We start from the raw sequence: 23654 nt of genomic DNA on the forward strand, positions 1-23654 counted from the left end.
TCAAGCTTATTTATTTATATCTTTTCTGTTTGTTTGTAAAGAAACATGCTACTCTGTTATCCTATCAAAAAATAAAACATTCTACTCTGTTTCTCTTTTGCATATTGTAAAAGTGGTTTTGCAACCATTGGTAGTAATCATCTTGCATTATAAAAAGGATATTTGCATATTGTCTATAAAGTGGTTTTGCAACCATTGGTTTTGCAACCATTACAGTTTGTTTTGCATTGGAATGAATTGTTTTAAATGCCCTGACTATGCTCCTTCAAGTGTCAGAATTGAATTTTGTTATCTGCCATAGAAGAATACTAAGAACAAAGAGACAGGAGATTAAAATACTAGAGAGCCAAAAAGTGGAGTGGTTGGTGCTCCATTCTCTTATTTTTATTAGGGTGAAGCATTAAGTACCGAGTATTAAAATATCCTATGCCTAGTGACCCATTTGTATAGCTGTATACATTTTAATGAACTTAATCTTTTTTAGGTTTTGTTCTTGAAGTGACATGTACTGTACTATTGCTTAGATGATACCTTCATTTCCTAAAACACAAAATTATTCAGGACATATGTCATTCTTGGTTGCGTTTTGAGAGGAAGTTTGGCTCATTGGAAGATTTTGACTTTGCTGTAAGGAAGGTAATATTCTAGTCCAAGCCTTACTTAGAGTTTTTTTTTTTTTTGTTTTCAAGATAAATAAGAAACTTCAGAGTTTCTGCCTCATTTAGAATTTCTGCCATTTTGGTTTTATACTTTGCTCTTTAATATTATTTAGCATTGCTTTCTTGAGATGGATTTTATTTAGTGATGTAATTATTTTTAGAAATTTAGATGGGTATGGTAGTCTATTCAGATGAATGGAAATACATGTTTAGATACTTGATTTATTGTTCAAGATTTGCTCTTGAAGGTTATGCAGGATGATGTAAATTGTTTAAATGGCTGATAGAAAAATCTATATTATTTAAGTTTGTTACTTGTGATAAATTTCTTTCTCTAATTTCATCTTTATGTGGAAAGAGACTATTGTAAAATATTACTGTGAAAATGATGAGTATGATCAACAGTCAAGAAGAAGGTACACCATACACTGAAATGACATAACCACACATTGCAAGCCAAGTATAAAATATTAGGTCCCTACCATCGCTCTGCCCAAAGTCATCATTTATTTGCACTACTTGTGGATGGATTGACTAAACATATTCAGGACGTCCCATGGTGCCTCTGTTTTATTCTTTTTTAGTTAATCCCTTGGTGCTTGTTATTTTCTGATGAGATAGTATTAATAATTGATGAAACCAACAAAGGACTAAAAGCTAAATTAAGTTTATGGGGAAATACCTTAGAAATAGGAGGTTAAAAAATAGGACTGTATCCATTGTAAATTTAAGTGTTATCATAAAAAACTCTCCACCTTTTCCCATTTCTTTTAAACTTACCCTGATTTTTCAAAACCTATAGCGACCCCCTAGTCCCCCATGTTAGAGAACTTTTGTTTAATAAAACTTACATACATTCTTTCAGGTGACTGTTAGTGACCATTAACAGTTACCAGTTGGCCATTGTTTATTTTTAATGACCAAATTAACCCTGAACTTCTGTTAAATAATTGTTTAAACAAAGAAAACAGTTAAAAAAATTAATTGTTCAAACAAAGTATCAATATGATATGCCTAGGGGTGAGCAAAAAAAAAAAAAAACCAAAAAATTGAACCGATCGAAACCGAACTGAAAAATCGATTAACCAAGCCGGTCAGTTCGGTTTCGGTTTGGTGTTTTTAATAAATCGATGGTACCGGTTCGGTTTTGGTTAACCAATATAGAAAACCAGCGGTTAACTGAACAGACCAGTATACATATATTTCTATACATTTTATATATATTTATGTATATTTTATATATTTTGTATATATTATAAATTAATACATATGCATTATATGTAACATATATATATTTATAGTATATGATATATTATCTATTATTTAAAATATAATATTTTATATATATTTATAATTTTTTATTATATATTTATATATATTTTTATAATATATATTGTAAAAATTAAAAACCGAAAAACCGGCGAACCAAACTGACGGTTAACCAAACCGGTCAACTGGTTAACTGACTGGCTTTGGTTCGGTTTTGGTTACCGGTTTTCCAAAAACCAGTAGTACCGGTTAGGTTCAAAAAAAGCCCCACGGTTCGGTTAACCGAACTGTGAGCACCCCTAGATATGTCTCGTATAGGGTGTATTGTATTGTATCTTTAGGAGTCTGATACGCCTATGTACAGGTGTTTTTGGGAACCTTTTTTTTAATGAATAATATGTATAAAATGTATATAAAATTGAAATTTGAAAAAATAACCAAAAAGGATACATCTCTGCTGATACACAGAGATGTATCAATACTTTGAACCTTGATTTGGATGAAGAGAACTCCCGAATGTCAGATGGACGGGTAGTACAATAAATTTCATCATGATGCAATTTTTGTTCATGGCAAACCTAAAAGGAGAGGTAGTGTTGTAAATTTATAAAAACTATTCATCTCCTAAAGATAGATCTTTGACAATGGGCTCTTTGGAGGTTTTGAAAAGTCAAGGTAACTTTTAGAGAGGGGAGGGGGATGAAGGTGCATTTTAGATAATAACTGAATGTGACCTCTTCCATTACCTTGTTTCGTGATTCCTAACAAAGGAGAGATTGAATAGAATATCACCTGTAGAGCTGGAGTAGGATGCAAAGGAAAATTTTACAACTAACAAAAAAAGGCAAATTTTATAAACATTTATCATTTGATGGAATAATGAGTGCCTATAATTGTAGTGATATTTGATGTTAAAATTTTCTTATTTCTTTTACTGGGAAGGCTATAATGCTTGTATCTTAAGGTTCCTACTTGGCCCTAATTTGGACTCCTATTATTTTATTTGAACAGTTGTAGGCACAATAATATTCCTGTTACTCCATAAAATTTTGTTCTAGTATGCCAAGTACATAGAAAAGTTATTCTAGGGGAATGTGTAACCACATGACATGGATTAATGGTCATAGATGTGCTTTGGAAATCGATGAAAAATAAAGAAAACAAATAGGTGTCCAAACCTAAAATGAGGAAAATTAGAACAATTTAGAGACAAGCTGATATCAGAAGGAATATGAAATTTAGATGGAATTACTAATAATGTGCAGCTTGAAATGGCTAATTGTATAAGTTGCAATGTACATTTTAGAAGAATCTAAAGGGCAATGAGAGAGTGCTAAAGAAACTTAGTAGTGGAATTAAGAGGTTGAAAATATAATGAAAATAAAATGAGAATGTTATAAAGATACTCAAAAGAATAAACATGTAGAAAACTTGGAAAAAATTGAAAACATAAGAAAGAAAAGGTCGAGATTTAAATCATGTCAAGTTACAGAGGAAGATCCATGAATCTTGGTAGAAGATGTGGAAATCAAGGAGAGGTGGAAAAACTATGAAGTAAAATAAAAAGAGAGAAGGAAGGAGATAAGTAATTTTATCTCCTTTAAGGTCCTGGATGTATGTACACCTTCTTATTCTTCTTTTAATAAAATTGCAAAGTTACTGATCAAAAAAAAAAAAAGACATGTAGTCATGTAGAGTGTGCTAATTAAGGAGTGGTTAGTAACTATAATAATATTGAAAATAAAATGTACATTCATGAAACTAGAATTACTAAAGTAAAGGAGGTGCTAAATAGGATGAGGAAAAGGTGTTAGGACGTGATTGTATTCTAATAATAGTGTAGGAAGGTATTGGAGAAGTTGGGTTATTATGGCTAACTAAACTATTTGAAAGTTATTGTGTTTATATTTAAAAATAAAGGCATTATACAAAGTTATAATAAATATTGAGAGATTAAACTCATATCCACACTAAAGTTGGGAGTGAATGATTGGGCAAAGGTTATGACATGGAGTTAGTATATCAGAGGACCAATTTGAGTTTATTCACCATGGAATTTATTTTCTTTTGAGACGATTGATAAAAATGTTCAGAGAGAAGAAGAGAGGTCCTCATATAGTGTTCATTGATCTAGAGAGCATATGATGAAGTCCCTAGAAAGATAATGTGGTAAATTTTGGAAAAGAAAGGAATCCTGAATAGGTATGTGGAGCCAACTAATGATATTATGAGGGTGTAACAATCAATGCAAGAACACCTGTAGGGGAGACATCAGGTTTTACAGTTATGGTGGATCTTCACCACGGCTTGGAACTTATTCGTGCACTAATAATAGATAAATTGGTTAACCATATTCTGAGGAGGTCCCTTGGGACCTTGGTATTTGCTGATAACATGGTATTAACTGATGAAACTACGGAAGGATTAAATGTAGAATTAAGTTTATGGAGAGAGAGAGAGAGAGGGCAAAATGACTAGGAAAATTCAATAAAATAGTTGTAAGGCAGCAATGCTGTATGCATAGTTGTGAAGGTGTCGCCTAGTCGGCACACGACTAAGCGACAAAAATGACAAGGCGGGTGCCATATTATAATATCATCTATATTGCTACATCTTATTAATATGTTCTATTATATACTGTATGTATCATTTATGCTTTGTTTTAGTGTTTTACTATTGAAATTTAAAGGATCAAAGGGTTTAGAGAAGAGGAAAAGAAAGAAAGAATGAACAGAAGTATAGAGCTCCCTCTCATGAATTAAACAAAATAGCAAGTCCATCCTTGTTTTCCATCTTGAATTTTTATCATATAACTTAATAGCTTTCTTTAATTGCTAATTGATATGAAATTAATATATTTAAAATATTTTTATGAAAATCTTTCAGATATGATGATTTGCCATTTTTCTTAGGAAATATAATGTTCTTAATAAAGAAACATGCAGCTAGGTGACTAGGTGCCCTGCTTTAGCCTATAATCACCTAGATGCCTTGACAACTATGACTGTATGGAGCATAGTGTTGGGCAGTCAACAAACAAAATGTCTTTCACCAAAAAAAGAAAAAAAAAAGCAAAGACTGAGGGAAAACTATGTTCTGATGGGTAACTCCTGTGAGAGAGTTAGAAATGCGTATGTTCTGATGGGTGAGAGGGAAAAATAGAAAGGATATGGTTAGAAATGAAGTCATTCATGTTACCTAAGGGTAGCTCCTGTGAGATAGTGGAATTATATTTCAGGTCTTAAAATCCTAGCTAAAAGCAAAGACCGAGATCAACTTGTAGTTTGCGACTGTCAAGCAAAATAACATAACCATGTGAGGCCAAGCGGAACTTGGCAGAGGAGCTTCTCTAGGTCGTGAGGAAAAGTTTCACAAGATAGAATATTGCGAACACGACACAGACAACACTTATAAGTATCAACTCATCTTTGACAATTTGACCTCGTGAAGTCAGACCAGAACCTTCACATTTAGAGGTTGATAGCTTGACCTCGGGACTGCATTTGACGTCGCGAGGCCGGATCAAAACCTCAATACTTAGAAGCCGATAATCCTGAAAGTTGTGACATGCACAAGGTTGTTTTTTTCTGTTCAAAACCTTTCCAAAACTAGGGTTCAAGAATCGAAGTATCACGTAGGAGAATAGATCCAAAACATTAAGAAAGGTTGGATCTTTAGCTGATGGATGAGTCTGCACAATTGCAAGTTTGATCCTAGATGGAAGCTAGGGTTTTTTGGACTTAATTGTCTTGTCTAGAATGCCTGAATGTGTAACCTGAATTTCCAGCCTTAATTGGTATTTAAAGGCTTCTATTATGTCTCTAATCTGGAAAAGTCCCAATCCAATTGGGTGTTGGGTGGTTTGTGTTATGCAACTAATTCAGTACTAGTTTGAATAGTCATGTTTCTAGTCAAACTAGAAGTCTTGCAACATTGGTTGTACCACTACGACCTCCAATAGGTCGTATACAAAAGAAGACATTATTGTATGGCATGGGGCCCACATACCAATTGGGCCTTCTTACTCAATCAAAGTGAGTTGAGACCATTTGGCCAAACTCACTCTAACTAAAGAGTGAATCACCTGTTAGATTATGGGCCTGAACATTTTAGCCCATTAGTATCTAATACTTGCTACTTGGGCCTCATCCACCCTATGAGTCCAAGTCCAGTGGTCCAATTCAATTAAATGTCTGTTAGAGTTTTGGGCCTAATAAGACATTTGCTACATTACTTATCAGCCATCAATAGGCATCATTGGATCTGGGGAAGGACTTATTCCCTAAACACAGCCCAGTGTCGCACTCTCTTATTAGCGGATCCTGGGAAAGAATTATTTTGCAAACACCTTTTCAAAATAAACTATTTAAATATACACATATACTTTTGCAAAACAGATTTCAACAACTTTTGAATCCACTATCTATAGTTTTATTTATCCACTGAATAAGGTAGTATGTTCACAGATATTCTCTTTGTTTGACACAGTGACTGATCCCATTACAATTACCACTTGCCTAGATACCCCTCATAACTACTTCAACATACCCAAATGTTGACCCCAAAAAGGGTGCCACTGATTGATGTATCAAAAGCAGCTTAGCTGAATATCCAGGTGAATACCATTATCAAGTCAGGGATCACAAGCAATGCTTCAGCTAAGCCACCTATCCAGAAGCCCCAGAATAATCTAAAACCTGGTCTGGTTCAGTGTTTCAGTAGACATCCATTCCCACACTTGGGGTCACAACCCTAGTAGATGAGACAGTCCACCCCATTACTTATGTAGTGTGTTTATGTCAACCTTGTTAGGATTAGACCACCCAAGTCTATCCACTGGTTGAGAACATTTTAGACTACATTAATTGGAAGTTGGGACAAGGCTTAGATGATCGTGATGATGATTATGTTAAGCATATAATACTGTTTTTGTTTGTTTAAATAGCTTGATACTCGTATATGCATAATTAGTCGAAACATGTGAAAGACATGCAAATATGCTTGTATTCCTCTATTGGAATTTGGCATACCTAATTACTGGAACTGAACTGTTTAACACTTCCTAGTAAAGGGACTAAAGATTGGAAATTAGTAGGGAAAGCAGATATAGGATATCCTCAATCCGGATACCAGGTTTCAAACTCAGGGTTTCAAGCCAAATACATTAATATTTGTGTCATGCTAAATGTAATGGAACTAAGATAATTTGGATGGTTTAGGATCTGTTATGGTGTAACACTGATATTTTTCTTTGTATATTGGAAATTGTTGCAATACAAGAAATATGGTTGTTTGTGCAGTGGGAAATGATATAATTGTGTTCATGAAGTAATAATGCTACATCAAATCTGTGTTTTATTTCCTTGATATTGCTTCCAGATTTTCTTGGTGGAGAATCTGAACTGAAAAAGGGCAATGATTTCTTTTTCGTTTAGTTTCAGTTGGTTCATAACTTCTTTCCTTTTCTTCCTAGGTGACTCCACGCCTGGAAGAGCTTCGATTATTTAGAGCACAACAGGAATCCAAGAATGTTTCTATTACAACTGCGAAAGAGATTCCTGCAGATGTTGTTTCCCAAAAAAGGAAATCAGGTAGAAGATTAACGGATGAACAACCTCAACTGAAGCGGCAGAAATATGCAGCATATCACTCAGAGGGAGCATTGGTGAAAGATACAACAAAGAAGTCAACAGAAGAAGATGATGCGAAACCTATTGATGGCAAGACCAACAAACTTGAACCCACAGATGAGCAAAGGATCAATGGTTCTACATCAAAGAAAACAAAGTACACAGATCAGTGCACTGTGTTTGTTTCAAATCTCAGCTTTGAGGCAAGTTGCTTTCTCTCACCACACAACATGGCTATTTGGTATTGACATTAAACTGTATGATACTAACTTTAACACCTTGAACAGGCCAAGGAGGAACACCTACGTGATTTTTTCAGTGATGTTGGTGGAGTTACCGCTATTCGTATACTGAGAAACAAGTTCAATGGAAAATCAAGGGTCTCTCTCTCTCCTTCCATCTCCCCCGTCTCTCTTCTTTGTATGTGTACCTTCTATCATGAGACCTAGATTGTGAATCCAGATCACTGTGTGATACAGATTGACAAGTTCATTGGAAAATGAAGGGTCTCTCTCTCTCTCTCTCTCTCTCTCTCATGTGTGTGTGTGTGCACGTGTTGATTAAACATAGCCAAAAGCCATTGCCATCATATAGGATTCTAATGCCCAATTTATGGTTTCATTTTTGATTGTCAAGAGCTGTACCACATGCCATATGTTCACTTCATGTTTGTTGATCTAGATTTTAAATTCAAGTGTACATTTTGGTTTCTGCATGCCCAGGAATCTTGGGGAGAAAAAGTGGGATAAAGAAATAGTTTGATGCTCATTATTTGAATGTTAGATGCACTAGAGATGGTGGGCAAAGATTTGGTTAGTGGATATTCTATATCTTGTCAAAGCTATTTATGTTGTATGTACATAACTTCAGCATCAGTATCCAACTTGCTACCTACATTTAGTTGTCAGTTTTAGTGGCTTCACATATGATTCAACCAGTGAAGACTGAGGACCAATAACATCATTGATGTACAAATTTTTTGACGACCACTTATAGGATACTGCTTTTCCTGCATATCTTCCTCACGGTTCTTGAATGTGTTTGGGAACCATAGCGTTTTTGCTAATAAAACCTATATTAACCGTATGTTCTATACTTGTTATGATTTGGAGCATAGTCTTCAAGGCGCCAAGGCAAGGCTAGGTGACCATGGGGCACCTAGGCCTCACCTAGGCAATGGAATCTAAAAATAGGAAGCCTACAGATTTCTATTCCTCCTGAGCAAGTTCTTTTGTTTTTTTTTTTTTTTTTGTTTTACATGAACCTACAAACCTCTAAAGTAACTTTTGTGCTTGTGCTTTGTGAAATCTCTATTCGATTCTAGGTTAAAGTAGAGAAGAAGAAGAGGAGAAAAAAGAAGAGAAGAAGGGTTCGGCTAGAATAGGAAAAATTATTTCACCTCTAGCCGACCCACTTGTATTTATCTCCAAAAACATAGTTACAAGAAAAGACCATATTGTCCCTCATAAGTGATGGGACACATAACTTAAACTTAAATAAAATAGACCTTTCACTCTCAAATAGATAAACCAAATGACCAAAATACCCCTGATTTGTGTATTCTAACACTCCCCCTCAAGTTGGAGAGTATATGTCATGTAGTCCCAGCTTGTCACAAATATAATCTACTCTGCCCCGAGACAATTCCTTTGTAAAGAGATCTGCCCACTGATTTCCTGAGCTCACATGAGATGTGGTTATCACTCCACTTTTCACTTTCTCTCTCACAAAGTGACAATCGACCTCAATATGTTTGGTTCTCTCATGGAAGACTGGGTTGGAAGAGATATGAATAGCAGCTTGGTTATCACAATATAGTCTCATGGGTTTGTCAACCGAGAACCCCATCTCTTGTAGCAAGTTCTTCAACCATACTAGTTCACATGTGGTATGAGCCATAGCCCTGTACTCAGCTTTTGCACTACTCCTTGCCACCACTATTTGTTTTTTGCTCTTCCAAGTTACAAGATTGCCACCAAGGAAGGTACAATACCTTGTGGTTGATCTTCTGTCTGATATAGAACCAATCCAATCAGCATCTGTATACCCCACCATTTCAAGAGTCCCTCCACTTCGGTATAGCAAACCACGACTTGGAGCACCCTTCAGGTACCTAACAATCCTTAGAATTGCTTCCCAATGAGGAATCCGAGGATGTTGCATAAACTGACTCACCATACTCACAACAAATGATATATCTGGTCGGGTTATAGTCTAATAATTCAACTTTCCCACTAGCCTCCTGTATCTTCTAGGATCATCAAACTCTTCACCTGCATCAACACTCAACTTGACATTAAGTTCCATAGGAGTCTTTGCTGGTTTAGCACCTAACAGTTTTGTTTCTTCAAGTAGGTCAAGAACATATTTTCTTTGACATAAGTTAATTCCATGCCTTGACCTTGCAACTTCTATTCCTAGGAATTATTTTAGCTTACCAAAATCTTTCGTATTGAAGTGGTCCTGTAGGAATTTCTTCAGCCTGTCAATCCCGTTACTGTCACTCCTAGTTATGACAATATCATCCACATACACCACTAGCAAGATTTTCCCATCTTTTGGGTCATGGCTGAACACAGAATGGTCTACCTGACACTATTTCATCCCAAATTCCTTCAGTACTTCACTGAACCTCCCAAACCATGTGCGTGGAGATTGTTTCAGTCCATAAATTGCCTTTTTGAGTCTACAAACCTTTCCAACCTCCCCCTGAGCAACAAACCCTGGCGGTTGCTCCATATACACTTCTTCAATGAGATCACCATGTAGGAAAGCATTTTTGATGTCCAGTTGCACAAGAGGCCAATCATACATAGCAGCTAATGAAATCAACACTCGAACTGAACCAATTTTAGCCACAGGAGAAAATGTCTCCATATAGTCCACACCATACAGCTGAAAATAGCCCTTGGCCACTAACCTAGCCTTCAATCTCTCCACACTACCATCTGGAAGATACTTCTCTGTGTAGACCCACTTACACCCAACAACATGCTTATCAGGAGGAAGAGCAGTAAGTTCCCACATGTGATTGTGTTGTAGAGCAGAGAGTTCCTCTTCCATGGCTTGCCGCCACCCTAGGGAAGTAAGGGCTTCTTGGACAGTCTTGGGAATGGAAACAGATGATAGCAATGATATAAATTTGCGATGAGAAGCAGAAATGTGAGCAGCTGAAACATAGTGTGAAATAGGATGAGAAGTACAAGTGCGTTTTCCTTTCCGCAGGGCAATAGGAAGATCAAGGTCTGAGGAAGAAGAAGCAATGACAGTCTCTGTCGACGAGGGCTGAATTGGAGGAGGGGCCGATGCTCTTCTGTGAGTATACATGTGTTTGATTGGTGGCCTCTCAGTAGTAACCAGCATGGTAGGTGAATCTGCAACTGGAATGGGAACCACGGGAAGGGGATCCGCAACAGGGATAGGAAGAGGAACTACGGAGGAAGGAGAAGAAACCACAGTATCCGAGTTAGGGTTGTAGCACTTATACTCTTTCTGAGTCCTTGAGTAGCCAAGGAAGATACACTTAGTAGCTCGTGCATCTAACTTGTCTAAACCAGGCCCCAAGTTTTGAACAAAACAAACACATCCAAAGACTCTTAGGGTGAGAGGAAACGGAGACAAGGTGGGAAACAATACCGAGAAGGGGGATTAACTTCCAAGGATGGACATGGGCATCCTATTGATGAGGAAACAAGATGTAAGGACAACATCACTCCAAAAATGCTTTGGGACATTCATATTAAGCATAAAAAACCGAGCAGTTTCAAGGAGATGTCGATTTTTCCGTTCAGCTACACCGTTCTGTTGTGGGGTGTAGGCACAAGATGTTTGATGAATTATCCCATGGTGCTCTAAGTATTGCTGAAATGGTATTGAGGTGTACACTTTGGCATTATTGGAGTGAAGAATTTTAATATGAACACCAAATTGGGTACGTGTTTCAGCATAAAATTTTTGTAAAATAGAAAACACTTCACTGCGATATTTCATAATATAAATCCATGTCATCCTTGAAAAGTCATCAACAAAAATTACAAAATACTTATAGCCATTGTATGACATCACTTTGATTGGACCCTAGACATCAGAAAGAATTAAAGAAAAAGGACTCGAGACACGACTATCAACTCTTGGACTAAAAGAGACTCTATGATGTTTCCCAAGCTGACATGATTCACAATCCAAAGATGAAAGATGACTCAAGGAAGGAACCATCAACTTCAGAGCCTTGGGTAATGGATGACCAAGTCTGCAGTGCCATTGAAGAGGAGTAAGAGAAGACTGAAAAGCTACTGGAGGGTTACCACCATCAAGGTAATACAATCCACCTGCCTCATGCCCTCCACCAATCTTCATCCTCGTCTTGAGATCCTGAAACTCACAAGAAGAGGGATAAAAGGTTATGGAACAATTAAGTGACATGGTTAATCTACTAACAAACATAAGGTTAAAGGGGAACTTGGGAACATATAAAACAGATGATAAAGACAAGGAGGAGAGATCAACATCACCAACACCACAAATGGGAGATGTAGAACCATTAGCAAGAGTAACTGTTTGAGATGCGGAGGACCGAGAAAGAGAAGAAAATACATTAGGAGTCCCAGACATATGATCCGAGGCTCCGGAGTCAATGATCCAGGGTGAAGGCTTGGAAGCCAAGCAAGCCATACCTGAATGGGCAAGGGTAGTTGTGTTCTGCTGAGATGTCTGAAGGTACTGCTCATATACTGCACGGGGTACACTCACTATCTCCTTCTCAAAAGCACCAGTATATGTGGAGGAAATCGGGTCAGTTTGTTGACTTTCAGTAATTGTACCACTACCCTTAGTCACAACATGATTAGCCCAAGTGTTGGGTGGACCATGTAAATCATAGCAGAAATTAACCGTTTGCCCCTCTAATCCATAGTGTGTACACTTCCTAGGGGCATTACTTTTTCCTTTACCACGACCTCCCCCTAAGTTCCGACCTCCACTCCGGCCTCCTTCACGGTTAAACATGGGACCACCACGGTTACCTGGAAGGCCACAACCACCACCACCACCTCTATTTCCACGGCCTCCCCCTCTAGTCACCACAAAACCAGATTTGTCTGAGAGAGAAGAATGCTCTATAGACTCAATAGATGTCCTCCTGAGGGAAGAGCAGATCCCCCCAATATTTGTGCACGGACAGGCTCATATTCAGCCTTCAAACCCACCAGAAACCTTGTCACATCAAGTTGCTCACGCTGTTGTTGCTGAATCTGAACATCCTGTGTCAGAGGATGATACACATTGAGCTCATTTTGGATATTCCTCAGACTTGCATAGTATTCCTCCAAACTTTGACTGCCTTGTTTCAGATTAAAATACTCTTGGTACAACTGATACACCCTAGTTGTATTGTCTTGTTCTGAGTACAATTTCTTAGCATGATCCCAGATTTCTTTAGTTGTATCTAGGAACATAAAGTTCACGCTAATTTTTTGTTCCATGCTATTCCACAGCCATGTCATTATTTGTGCATTTTCCTGTTCTCAGTCACTGAACCCCGGATTTTGTCCACGGAACATAATTCTCACTGTTCAACTTAATAGATGTCATTTGAACATTTAGGTAATCTGGAGGAATCATAATGCCTGTTTTATTGTCATTCCCATCTCCAATCGATGCCATCTTAACTAATTCACCTTCAAATATTCAGCACAACTTCACGCACTTCCACAAAACTTATCTCACTCTCAGCACCACCAACTTCTTCAAATACACATTGCACATCAAATACAAAAACTGAAATCACTCAGTCATTAAATCAAACACCTGTACTGCACACTGCAGAACCATTCACACACCAAATCTAAGGGCTGAAGTCACTCAGCCATTAAACCAAACACAAAAATCAGTATAAACACCACCACACGACACAAGGTTTCACTTTCAACTATTCAGAATCACCCACACACCATTCAACACAGTACAACCGCCACCACACCACTGCTGTCGTGAACTTCAGCAGTCGAAAAATTCTACTTTCAGCACACATATGAGGTAAAAACAGAGAAGAACAAGGCTGATATGCATACTAATCACTTCAAACCTCCACAAAAAAAATATTTTGAACCAAAGCACAGCATTTACAGTCCACTATTTGGGCAAAAAACAGAACTGCTCATACCTGTCCACAAACAGCCCTCTTCGTATCACAGAATAGAGGGCATCTAGTACACAACCTCAACGACCACCACCACAGTAACTAGAGGCATACTCACCTCCAAAACCACAAAACGACCACTTCTTTTTGGCCTCTTGTCGAGCTTCCACTCAGGCTAGAAGCAAATCGAAGAAAGCTGAAATAGTTGGCGGCGAACCCAGGAAGAAGACAAACAGTGAGGAAAGAAAAAAAAGGGAAAAGAGAACTAGGTTTTATTGCTCTGATACTATGTGAAATCCCTATTCGATTCTAGGTTAAAGTAGAGAAGAAGAGAAGAAAGAAGAAGAAGAGAAGAAGAAGGGTTCGACCAGAATAGGAAAAATCAGTCCACCTCTAGCCGACCCACTTGTATTTATCTCCAATAACATAGTTACAAGAAAAGACCATATTGTTCCTCACAAGTGATGGGACACATAACTTAAACTTAAATAAATCAGACCTTTCACTCTCAAATAGATAAACCCAAATGACCAAAATACCCCTGATTTGTGTATTCTAACATGCTTCTTGCAGTCAAGTATGCAAAACATAATATTTGAGTTTGAAGCTAGAACTTAAAAGAACTGTAAGGGGGCATAGCCCCCGTTTTAGACCAAGAAATAAATGAACTTTGGAAGAAAACTTGGGGGGGGGGGATGAAACCCCTGTTCTTGTCTAATAAAACAATTCAAAAGCTTTGGAAATGATAAAAGAAAGAAGAGGAAAGAAAAGGGGGTGTGACCCCTGTTTTAAACCAACAAAAAGAAAGGAAGCAAAGAAGAAAAAGAGAAGAGAGAAATAACAACTGTTTCGTTCTTGCATTTGCAGCTTCAGGTGTGACTGTGTGAGAGACTGAGAGTGAAACGAACCGGCTCTAAGTTCTTGTAGTCTTGCCTCTTCATTGTAATGTGAAAACTCCTACTAGCCAATTCAATGATCAACTATTATTTTGTTACTTTTAGTAATAACAGGTTCTATCATAACTAGTAAAAGTAACCAATAAATGTTAAGGACAAAAGAAAAACAAAGATTCCAAGTAATTTGAATGACTTCTAAGCGTCTGTTATTCGATAAGGTGCCAAGGTAGCCTAGTCATGCACTTAATTCATTGAGTGTGCACCTTTTGCATTTTTCACATGGCATTTGGAGCTACAAACTGATTTTCTCTCCTATGAATCAATCTAGGTAGCTTGCTGCCCAAGGCACTGTAAATTTCTTCAACATCCCAAAGCTGCTTTATGTATGATCTAGCAAATTTTTACATTTTTGAAGTCAACTGAATTTTTTATCTAAAGGTCGTAGATATGTGTCATTCATTAGAAGCTTTGAATTTTTGAGAATGTGAACAGTCTGCATTTATTTATTTAATTTTTATCACTGGTTGGAAGAATTTCAATTTAAAGAATGTGACTATCTAATTATTAATGTTTCAATACATGTTTGAATACATAATATAACATAAAGACACCATTGATGGAGATAATAAAGGAGCCCTTAATATTAGAGCTGTTCAAGTACCATGTAGAGATCAGTCTATGTGCATTCTCAATTTCTCAATAATGTCTTTATTATCTTTAATTCTGAGCTGTTGGTTGTCTTTGCTTATCTATCTGTTGTTTGGACATTTGTTGTGTTTGTCTTTTCTGTCCTGTTTCATTTGTTTCTGAAGGTTCCATAAAATCAATTTCCACATTTTTAGGTTGTTGTTCCTTTCCTCCTTTTTCTTCATGCTGGCTTTCCCCGGAGGAACCTATATATAGTTTCCAATATGTTGATGCATTATTCTTTGTTCCTTGTTTCAATGTTTTGCAGTAATTCTGTCCAGCCATTTGTTTCTGAAAGTTCTTTTTTAATGCTTTGACCTGCATTCTATATGTATTTTTTCTGTATGACTATAGATCCTTTTAACTGAACTAGGTCTTTTGTTTGCGGTAATGAATGATATGTCTCATCGAATATGACCAACTTTTATGCTCATGGAATCATTTATTTGAACTGGTTTTCTTTTTTCCTTCTCTCTGTTTTTAGGATTTCTGGTTTGGAAATGCTGGTAGCCCAGAATCAATGCCATCTGTTTTACATGCTATTTATCACATTGTAGAAATATGGCTTTTGACTTTTGAGTTGCAAAATGACATCTGACAAAATGTCTGATAGAGACATTTGATTGTCAGTGGTTGAATGAACTATACAATCATGTTGACTTTGTACGAGATGCTCCATATTTAATATTTTTCACAGGTATTCTGATTATTTGAATTTGTAAAGGGACTGGCATATGTCGATTTCTCCGATGAAATACATCTTGTGGCAGCTGTATCAAAGAACAAAAAGCAATTGCTAGGAAAGAAATTGAATATTGTACGGTCAGATCCAAAACAGAGCCAAAAACAAGATTCCTCTAGAAGCAACACCATTACAGAGCATGGTATGTTGACAAGAAGAAAACTCTTTAATGTTTTTTAATTTCTATCCCTTCTTTGTGTATGCCATGGTTGTCAAGGCTAACAGGCACTAATGTTTATATGGCATTTCCATTTCCATAGGTATTATCTTGAAATATTACTAAATTGGCATATTTCCCAGTGAAAACTATCTACACTATGTGGAGTAGTATATGGGGTGGTATTTTAACATGATGAGTTGGCAATAATATTGCAGATATATGGAGTTGTACTATAGCCCACCTAATGTAGATGATAACCACTTCTAGCTGGTTTGAAATTCTTTTTGGATGTGACATTATATCAGAATTTTTGTTTGTGTAATAGATTACTTGGAGTACTATTAAGAAAATATTATTTTGCATTAGAATAATCTGCACATTTTTGTTAGTGTAAATTTCGTTTGAACTTTATTATTTAGTTTTGACTCTTAATGTTTATAGGACTTCACAATGCATTATTTTGTCTATTAACCTTAGTTTCTTGGTTGTGCTTGATGGGTTGGAACAAGATAAAATTCTAAAATGCCATAATTATGCTTTTATCATTTCATAAAATATTGTTGTATGTTTTCACACATTTCACAATATTTCCACTGTCTGTAATTTTCACAATATTTTCATACGGCATTTCTGTCATGTTTACTATATTTGGATGACTGACATATTCATTGACACTGAGACCTACATATTAAATGTTGCCTCCAAAACATCTATATTACACTTACGTAGATCATGTATCATAGATTGAATGAACCCAGATAGCATCTGTATGTGTCTCCACTATGAGATTCCATGCTTGTCATGTAAGATTCCTCTACCTAGTAAACTTTTTAAATAAGAGAATATTTTCTTAGTTCCTTCTAAATGAGGTGCTTATAGTTTGTGCATATGCTGGCTGACAACACTTACTATGTAGGAGGTCTCTAGCGGAGTTGAACACAATTTAGGAGTTTCCCCTCTAGCCTTTGGTCCATGCCATAATCCTTGAGTAACACTCCCTGATCAGCAGCTAGGTAATGATTAGGATCAGTTGGGGTATCTACTTATTTAACCCCCAATTTCACTTTAGATGATCTAAGATATGTTTTATGAGAGAGAAGTATCTTCTTTGACTATGCCAGTTTGATACTAGGAAACAATGTCGTCAGACTTGGACTTGTTGAAGAACCAAAAAGGTCACTAATTCACAGTATTGTTGATTTAACAGGTCAAAATCATTCATCTTGTAAAAACCACCACATAATATGAACATACAATGCTGACCAGGTTACTAGTTTTTCTATTCAACTATTGGATCCTATCCAAGTTTGACAGCATTGCTAAGAAATATACTAGATTTGCAAGGGCCTTGGTCTCAAACTCAACAGCTATAAATATCTTTGGGCCATCAATTTATGTTGGATTACCTGTAATCACAATATCATTAGCAGAGACAATTAAAGAAACTATCAATCTTCCCTCTAGCTTTGTGAATAGAGCATGGTCAGCAAGAGACTGAAGGTAACTGATAAAGTTCAGACCGGTGATATCCTTAGGTTCGAAATAATGAATAGAAATAAATATTGGAGAAAGATTAGGAGAAAGAGAAGAGAAGAGAAGAGAAGGAGAAGAGAAGAGAAGGAGAAGAAACAAAGTCTGGTTCGAAGTAGAGTTCTCTCTCTAGTCGGCCACTTCTATTTATAGCTTTCTAAAATATTGTACAAAGTCTATTGTGCTCTCATTTAAGTGTGGGACACATCACTTAACTTATGATCTACTCGTAACTACATCAGCATATAAAATAATGTAAATTGACTATACAACCCCTCAACAGTCGACTCTAATACTCCCCCTCAAGCTGGTGAGTATATGTCATATAGTCCTAGCTTGTTACATATGTAATCCACTCTTCCCTGACTCAACCCTTTAGTAAACAAGTCTGCCCATTTATTTCCTGTATTCATATATGTTGTGCTTATCACTCCACTAAGTACCTTCTCTCTTACAAAGTGACAGTCAACTTCTATGTGCTTTGTTTTTTCATGAAATATAAGATTGGAGGAAATATGAATTGCAGCTTGGTTATCACAATACAACTTCATAGGTGTGTTAATCGAGTACCCCATTTCCTCTAAGAGATGCTTCAACCATACTAGTTCTCATGTGTGCCATGGCTTTATATTCAACTTCAAAACTGCTTCTTGCTACCACTGTCTGCTTCTTACTCTTCCATGTCACCAAATTGCCCCCAAGAAATGTGCAATACCTTCTAGCGGACCTTCTGTCAGATATGGAACTAGCCCAATCAGCATCAGTGTATCCTTCTATTTCAAGTCTCTCTCCACTCTCATATAACAAGCCACAACCTGGAGCTTCCTTCAAGTACCGTACAATCCTTGGTACCACATCCCAATGTGCGATCCGAGGATTTTGCATAAACTGACTCACTACACTCGCTGCAAATGAAATGTTAGGTAGAGCGATAGTTAGGTAGTTCAACTTACCTACCAACCTCCTATAAATTCCAGAATCTTCAAACTCCTCGCTCGCATCACTACTTAACTTGACATTTGGTTCCATGGGTGTTTTAATTGATTTGGCACCCAACAGCCCTGTCTCCTCTAGTAGATCAAGAACATACTTCCTCTGACATAGATTAATACCATGCCTTGGATCTTGCTACCCCTATCCCTAAGAAGAAGAAGAAGAAGAAGAAGAAGAAGAAGAAGAAGGGTTTGGCCAGTAGAGGAAAATCAGTCCTCTCTCTAGTCGACCCACTTGTATTTATCTCCAATAACATAGTTACAGGAAAGACCATATTGTCCCTCATAAGTGATGGGACACATAACTTAAACTTGAATAAAACAGACCTTTCACTCTCAAATAGATAAACCCAAATGACCAAAATACCCCTGTTTTGTGTACTTTAACACTTCCCCTAAAGCTGGAGAGTATATGTCATATAGTCCCAACTTGTCATAAATATAATCTACTCTGCCCCGAAACAATCCCTTTGTAAAGAGATCTGCCCACTGATTTCCTAAGCTTACATGAGATGTGGTTATCACTCAACTTATCACTTTCTCTCTCACAAAGTGACAATCGACCTCAATATGCTTGGTTCTCTCATGAAAGACTAGGTTGGAAGAGATGTGAACAGCAACTTGGTTATCACAGTATAGTCTCATGGGTTTGTCAACCGAGAACCCCATCTCTTGTAGCAAGTTCTTCAACCATACTAGTTCACATGTGGTATAAGCCATAGCTCTGTACTTAGGTTCTGCACTACTCCTTGCCACCATTGTTTGTTTCTTGCTCTTCCAAGTTATAAGATTGCCACCAAGGAAGGTACAATACTCTATAGTTGATCTCCTATCTGATATAGAACCAGCCCAATCAGCATTTGTATGCCTTACTATTTCAAGAGTCCCTCCACTTTTGTATAGCAAACCACGACCTGGAGCACCCTTCAGGTACCTAACAATCCTTAGAACTGCTTCCCAATGAGGAATCCAAGGATGTTGCAAAAACTGACTCACCATATTCATAACAAATGATATATCTTGTCGGGTAATAGTCAGATAATTCAACTTTCCCACCAACCTCATGTATCTTCCAGGATCATCAAACTCTCCACCTGCATCAACACTCAACTTGACATTAAGTTCCATAGGAGCCTCTGCTGGTTTAGCACCTAACAGTCCTGTTTCTTCAAGTAGGTCAAGAACATATTTTCTTTGACATAAGTTAATTCCATGCCTTGACCTTGCAACTTCTATTCCCAGGAAGTATTTCAGCTTACCCAAATCTTTCGTATTGAAGTGGTCTTGTAGGAATTTCTTCAACCTGTCAATCCCATTACTATCACTCCCAGTTATGACAATATCATCCACATGCACCACTAGCAAGATTTTTCCATCTTTTGAGTTATGGTTGAACACAGAATAGTCTACCTGACACTGTTTCATCCCAAAGTCTTTCACTATTCACTGAACCTGCCAAACCATGTGCGTGGAGATTGTTTCAGTCCATAAATTGCCTTTTTGATTCTACAAACCTTACCATCCTCCCCCTGGGCAACAAACCCTGGTGGTTGCTCCATATACACTTCCTCAATGAGTTTACCATGTAGGAAAGCATTTTTTATGTCAAGTTGCACAAGAGGCCAATCATACATAGCAGCTAACGAAATCAACATCCCAACTGAACCAATTTTAGCCACAGGAGAAAATGTCTCCATATAGCCCACACCATATAGATGAGAATAGTTCTTGGCCACTAACCTAGCCTTCAATCGCTCCACACTATCATCTGGAAGATACTTCATTGTGTAGTCCCACTTACACCCAACAGCATGTTTACCAGGAGGAAGAGCAGTGAGTTCCCATGTTTGATTTTGTTGTAGAGCAGATTGTTCCTCTTCCAATGCTCGCCGCCACCCTGGGGAGGTAAGGGCTTCCTGGACAGTCTTGGGAATGGAAACAAATGATAGCAATGATATAAAGTTGCGATGAGAAGCAAAAATGTGAGTAGCTGAAACATAGTGTGACATAGGATGAGAAGTACAAGTGTGTTTACCTTTCCGCAGGGCAATAGGAAGATCAAGGTCCAACGGAGAAGAAGTAATGATAGGATCTGCTGACGAGGGCTGAATTGGAGGAGGGGCCGGTGTTCTTTTGTGAGTATACACTTGTCTGATTGGTGGCCTCTCAGTAGTAACCGGCACGGGAGGTGAATCTGCAATTGGAATGGGAACCACGGGAAGGGGATCCGCAACAGGGACAGGAAGAGGAACTACGAGGGAAGGAGAAGAAACCCTAGTGTCTGAGAAAAAAGGAACCGATTCAAAGAAGGTTACATCGGAGCACACAAATGACTTATGGAAGTTAGGGTTATAGCACTTATACCCTTTTTGAGTCCTTGAGTAGCCAAGGAAGATACACTTAGTAGCTCGTGCATCTAACTTGTCTAAACTAGGCCCCAAGTTTTGAACAAAACAAACACATCCAAAGACTCTAGGGGTGAGAGGAAACGGAGACAAGGTGGGAAACAACACCGAGAAGGGGGATTGACTTCCAAGAATGGACATGGGCATCCGATTGATGAGAAAACAGGATGTGAGGACAGCATAACTCCAAAAATGCTTTGGGACATTCATATTAAGCATCAAAGACCGAGCAATTTCAAGGAGATGTCGATTTTTCCGTTCAGCTACATCGTTCTGTTGTGGGGTGTAGGCACAAGAAGTTTGATGAATTATCCCATGGTGCTTTAAGTATTGCTGAAATGGTATTGAAGTGTACACTTTGGCATTATCAGAGGGAAGAATTTTAATATGAACACCAAATTGGGTACGTATTTCATTGAAGATTTCACTGCGATCTTTCATAAGATAAATCAATGTCATCCTTGAAAAGTCATCAACAAAAATTACAAAATACTTATAGCCATTGTATGACATCACTTTGATCGGAGGACCGAGAAAGAGAAGTGTATACTTGGGGACATATAAAATAGATGATAAAGATAAGGAGGAGAGATCAACATTAGCAACACCAGAGATGAGAGATGTAGAACCATTAGCAAGAGTAACTATTTGAGATGTGGAGGACCGAGAAAGAGAAGAAAATACATTAGGAGTCCCAGACATATGGTCTGACGCTCCGGAGTCAATGATCTAGTGTGAAGGCTTGGAAGCCAACAAGCCATACCTAAATGGGCAAGGGTAGTTGTGTTCTGCTGAGAAGATGTCTGAAGGAACTGCTCATATACTGCACGGGGTACACTCACCATCTCCTTCTCAGAAACACCAGTAGATGTGGAGGGGATCGGGTTAGTTAAACATGGGACCACCACGGTTACCTAGAGGTCCACGACCACCACCACCACCACCACCTCTATTTCCATGGACTCCTCCTCTAGTCACCACAAAACCAGATCTGTCTCAGTGAGACGATTGCTTTGTAGACTCAACAGATGTCCTCCTAAGACGAGCAAAAACTTCAAGTGAGGGAAGAGTAGACCCCCCTAGTATTTGTGCTCGGACAGGCTCATATTCAGCCTTCAAACCCACCAGAAACCTTGTCACATCAAGTTGCTCACGCTGTTGTTGCTGAATCTGAACATCTTGTGTCAGAAGATGATACACATTGATCTCATTTCGGATATTCCTCGGACTTGCATAGTATTCCTCCAAGCTTTGACTGCCTTGTTTCAGATTAAAGTACTCTTGGTACAACTGATACACCCTAGTTATATTGTCTTGCCCGGAATACAGTTTCTTAGCATGACCCCAGATTTCTTTAGCTGTATCTAGGAACATAAAGTTCACGCTAATTTTTGGTTCCATGCTATTCCACAACCATGTCATTATTTGTGCATCTTCCTGTTCTCAGTCATTAAACCCTAGAGAATTAGAGGAGGGTTTCTCCTCTCTTACATGTTTTATTTTTTTCTTGGCTTTTAAAAACACCTCCACAGATTTTGCTCACGACACATAATTCTCACCATTCAACTTAATAGATGTCATTTGAACATTTAGGTAATCTTGGAGAAATCATAATGCCTGTTTTATTGTCATTCCCATCTCCAATCGATGCCATCTTAACTAATTCACCTTACCTCACAAAGAAATCACTGCTATATTTAGAGTATTCACCTGCAAATATTCAGCACAATCTTACGCACCTCCACAAAACTTATCTTACTTTCAACACCACCAACTTCTTAAAATATACATTACACATCAAATACAAAAGCTGAGATCACTCAGTCATTAAATCAAACACCTGTGCTGCACAGTGCAGAACCACTCACACACCAAATACAAGAGCTGAAATCACTCAATCATTAAATCAAACACCAGTACTGCACACTGCAGAACCATTCACACACCAAATACAAGGGCTGAAATCACTCAGCCATTAAACCAAACACTTACACTGCACTCTGCAGAACCAACTTGTACTCCGTTGAACACTGTTCACCCGAACCTGCTCTCTTCGTACCATCGAATAGAGAGCTTCCTACCAATCACCACAAACAGCCACTGCACCACAAACTGGAGGCATGAAGACCTCCTACAGAGAAAAACGACCACTCCTTTTTTGCCTTTCCCTTAATCTCCCAGTGGTTCTTGAGAAATCTGCAAAACCCTAGAGAGGAGGGTGATAAAAAAATCTGGGTAAACCAGAAAAAAAGAGCACGACGAGCAGATCTGAACTTGTTACATGCGCTTTGATACCATGTGAAAACCTTATTTAGTCCTGGGTTACAGTAGAGAAGAAGGAGAAGTAGAAGAAGAAATAGGGGTTTGGCCAATAGAGAAGAAGAAGAAGAAGAAGAAGAAGAAGAAGAAGAAGAAGGGTTTGGCCAATAGAGGAAAATCAGTCCTCTCTAGTCGACCCACTTGTATTTATCTCCAATAACATAGTTACAAGAAAGACCATATTGTCCCTCATAAGTAATGGGACACATAACTTAAGCTTGAATAAAAC

At 37.7% G+C, this 23654-nt stretch overlaps 1 protein-coding gene across 2 annotated transcripts in view; it reads left to right on the forward strand.

The window, feature by feature from the left end:
* The window catches only part of LOC104606971 (uncharacterized), a 117741-nt gene that overhangs the window by 67580 nt on the left and 26507 nt on the right, over window positions 1-23654 (forward strand). The window contains exons 12-15 of one of the 2 annotated variants that reach the window (XR_016085750.1): window positions 562-636; window positions 7402-7761; window positions 7846-8064; window positions 16002-16164. Coding sequence is in view for 1 of the 2 variants with exons in the window: in XM_010272435.3 (XP_010270737.1) it covers window positions 562-636; window positions 7402-7761; window positions 7846-7938; window positions 16002-16161 (688 nt within the window). In the remaining variant the exon portion in view is untranslated. Of the gene's footprint in view, window positions 1-561; window positions 637-7401; window positions 7762-7845; window positions 8065-16001; window positions 16165-23654 lie in introns of those variants that run through there. The other variant, XM_010272435.3, reaches the window with a different exon arrangement.

Source organism: Nelumbo nucifera, chromosome 4 (genome assembly GCF_055504915.1).
Source record: "Nelumbo nucifera cultivar China Antique chromosome 4, China Antique-T2T, whole genome shotgun sequence".
NCBI classification, from domain to species: Eukaryota; Viridiplantae; Streptophyta; class Magnoliopsida; order Proteales; family Nelumbonaceae; genus Nelumbo; species Nelumbo nucifera.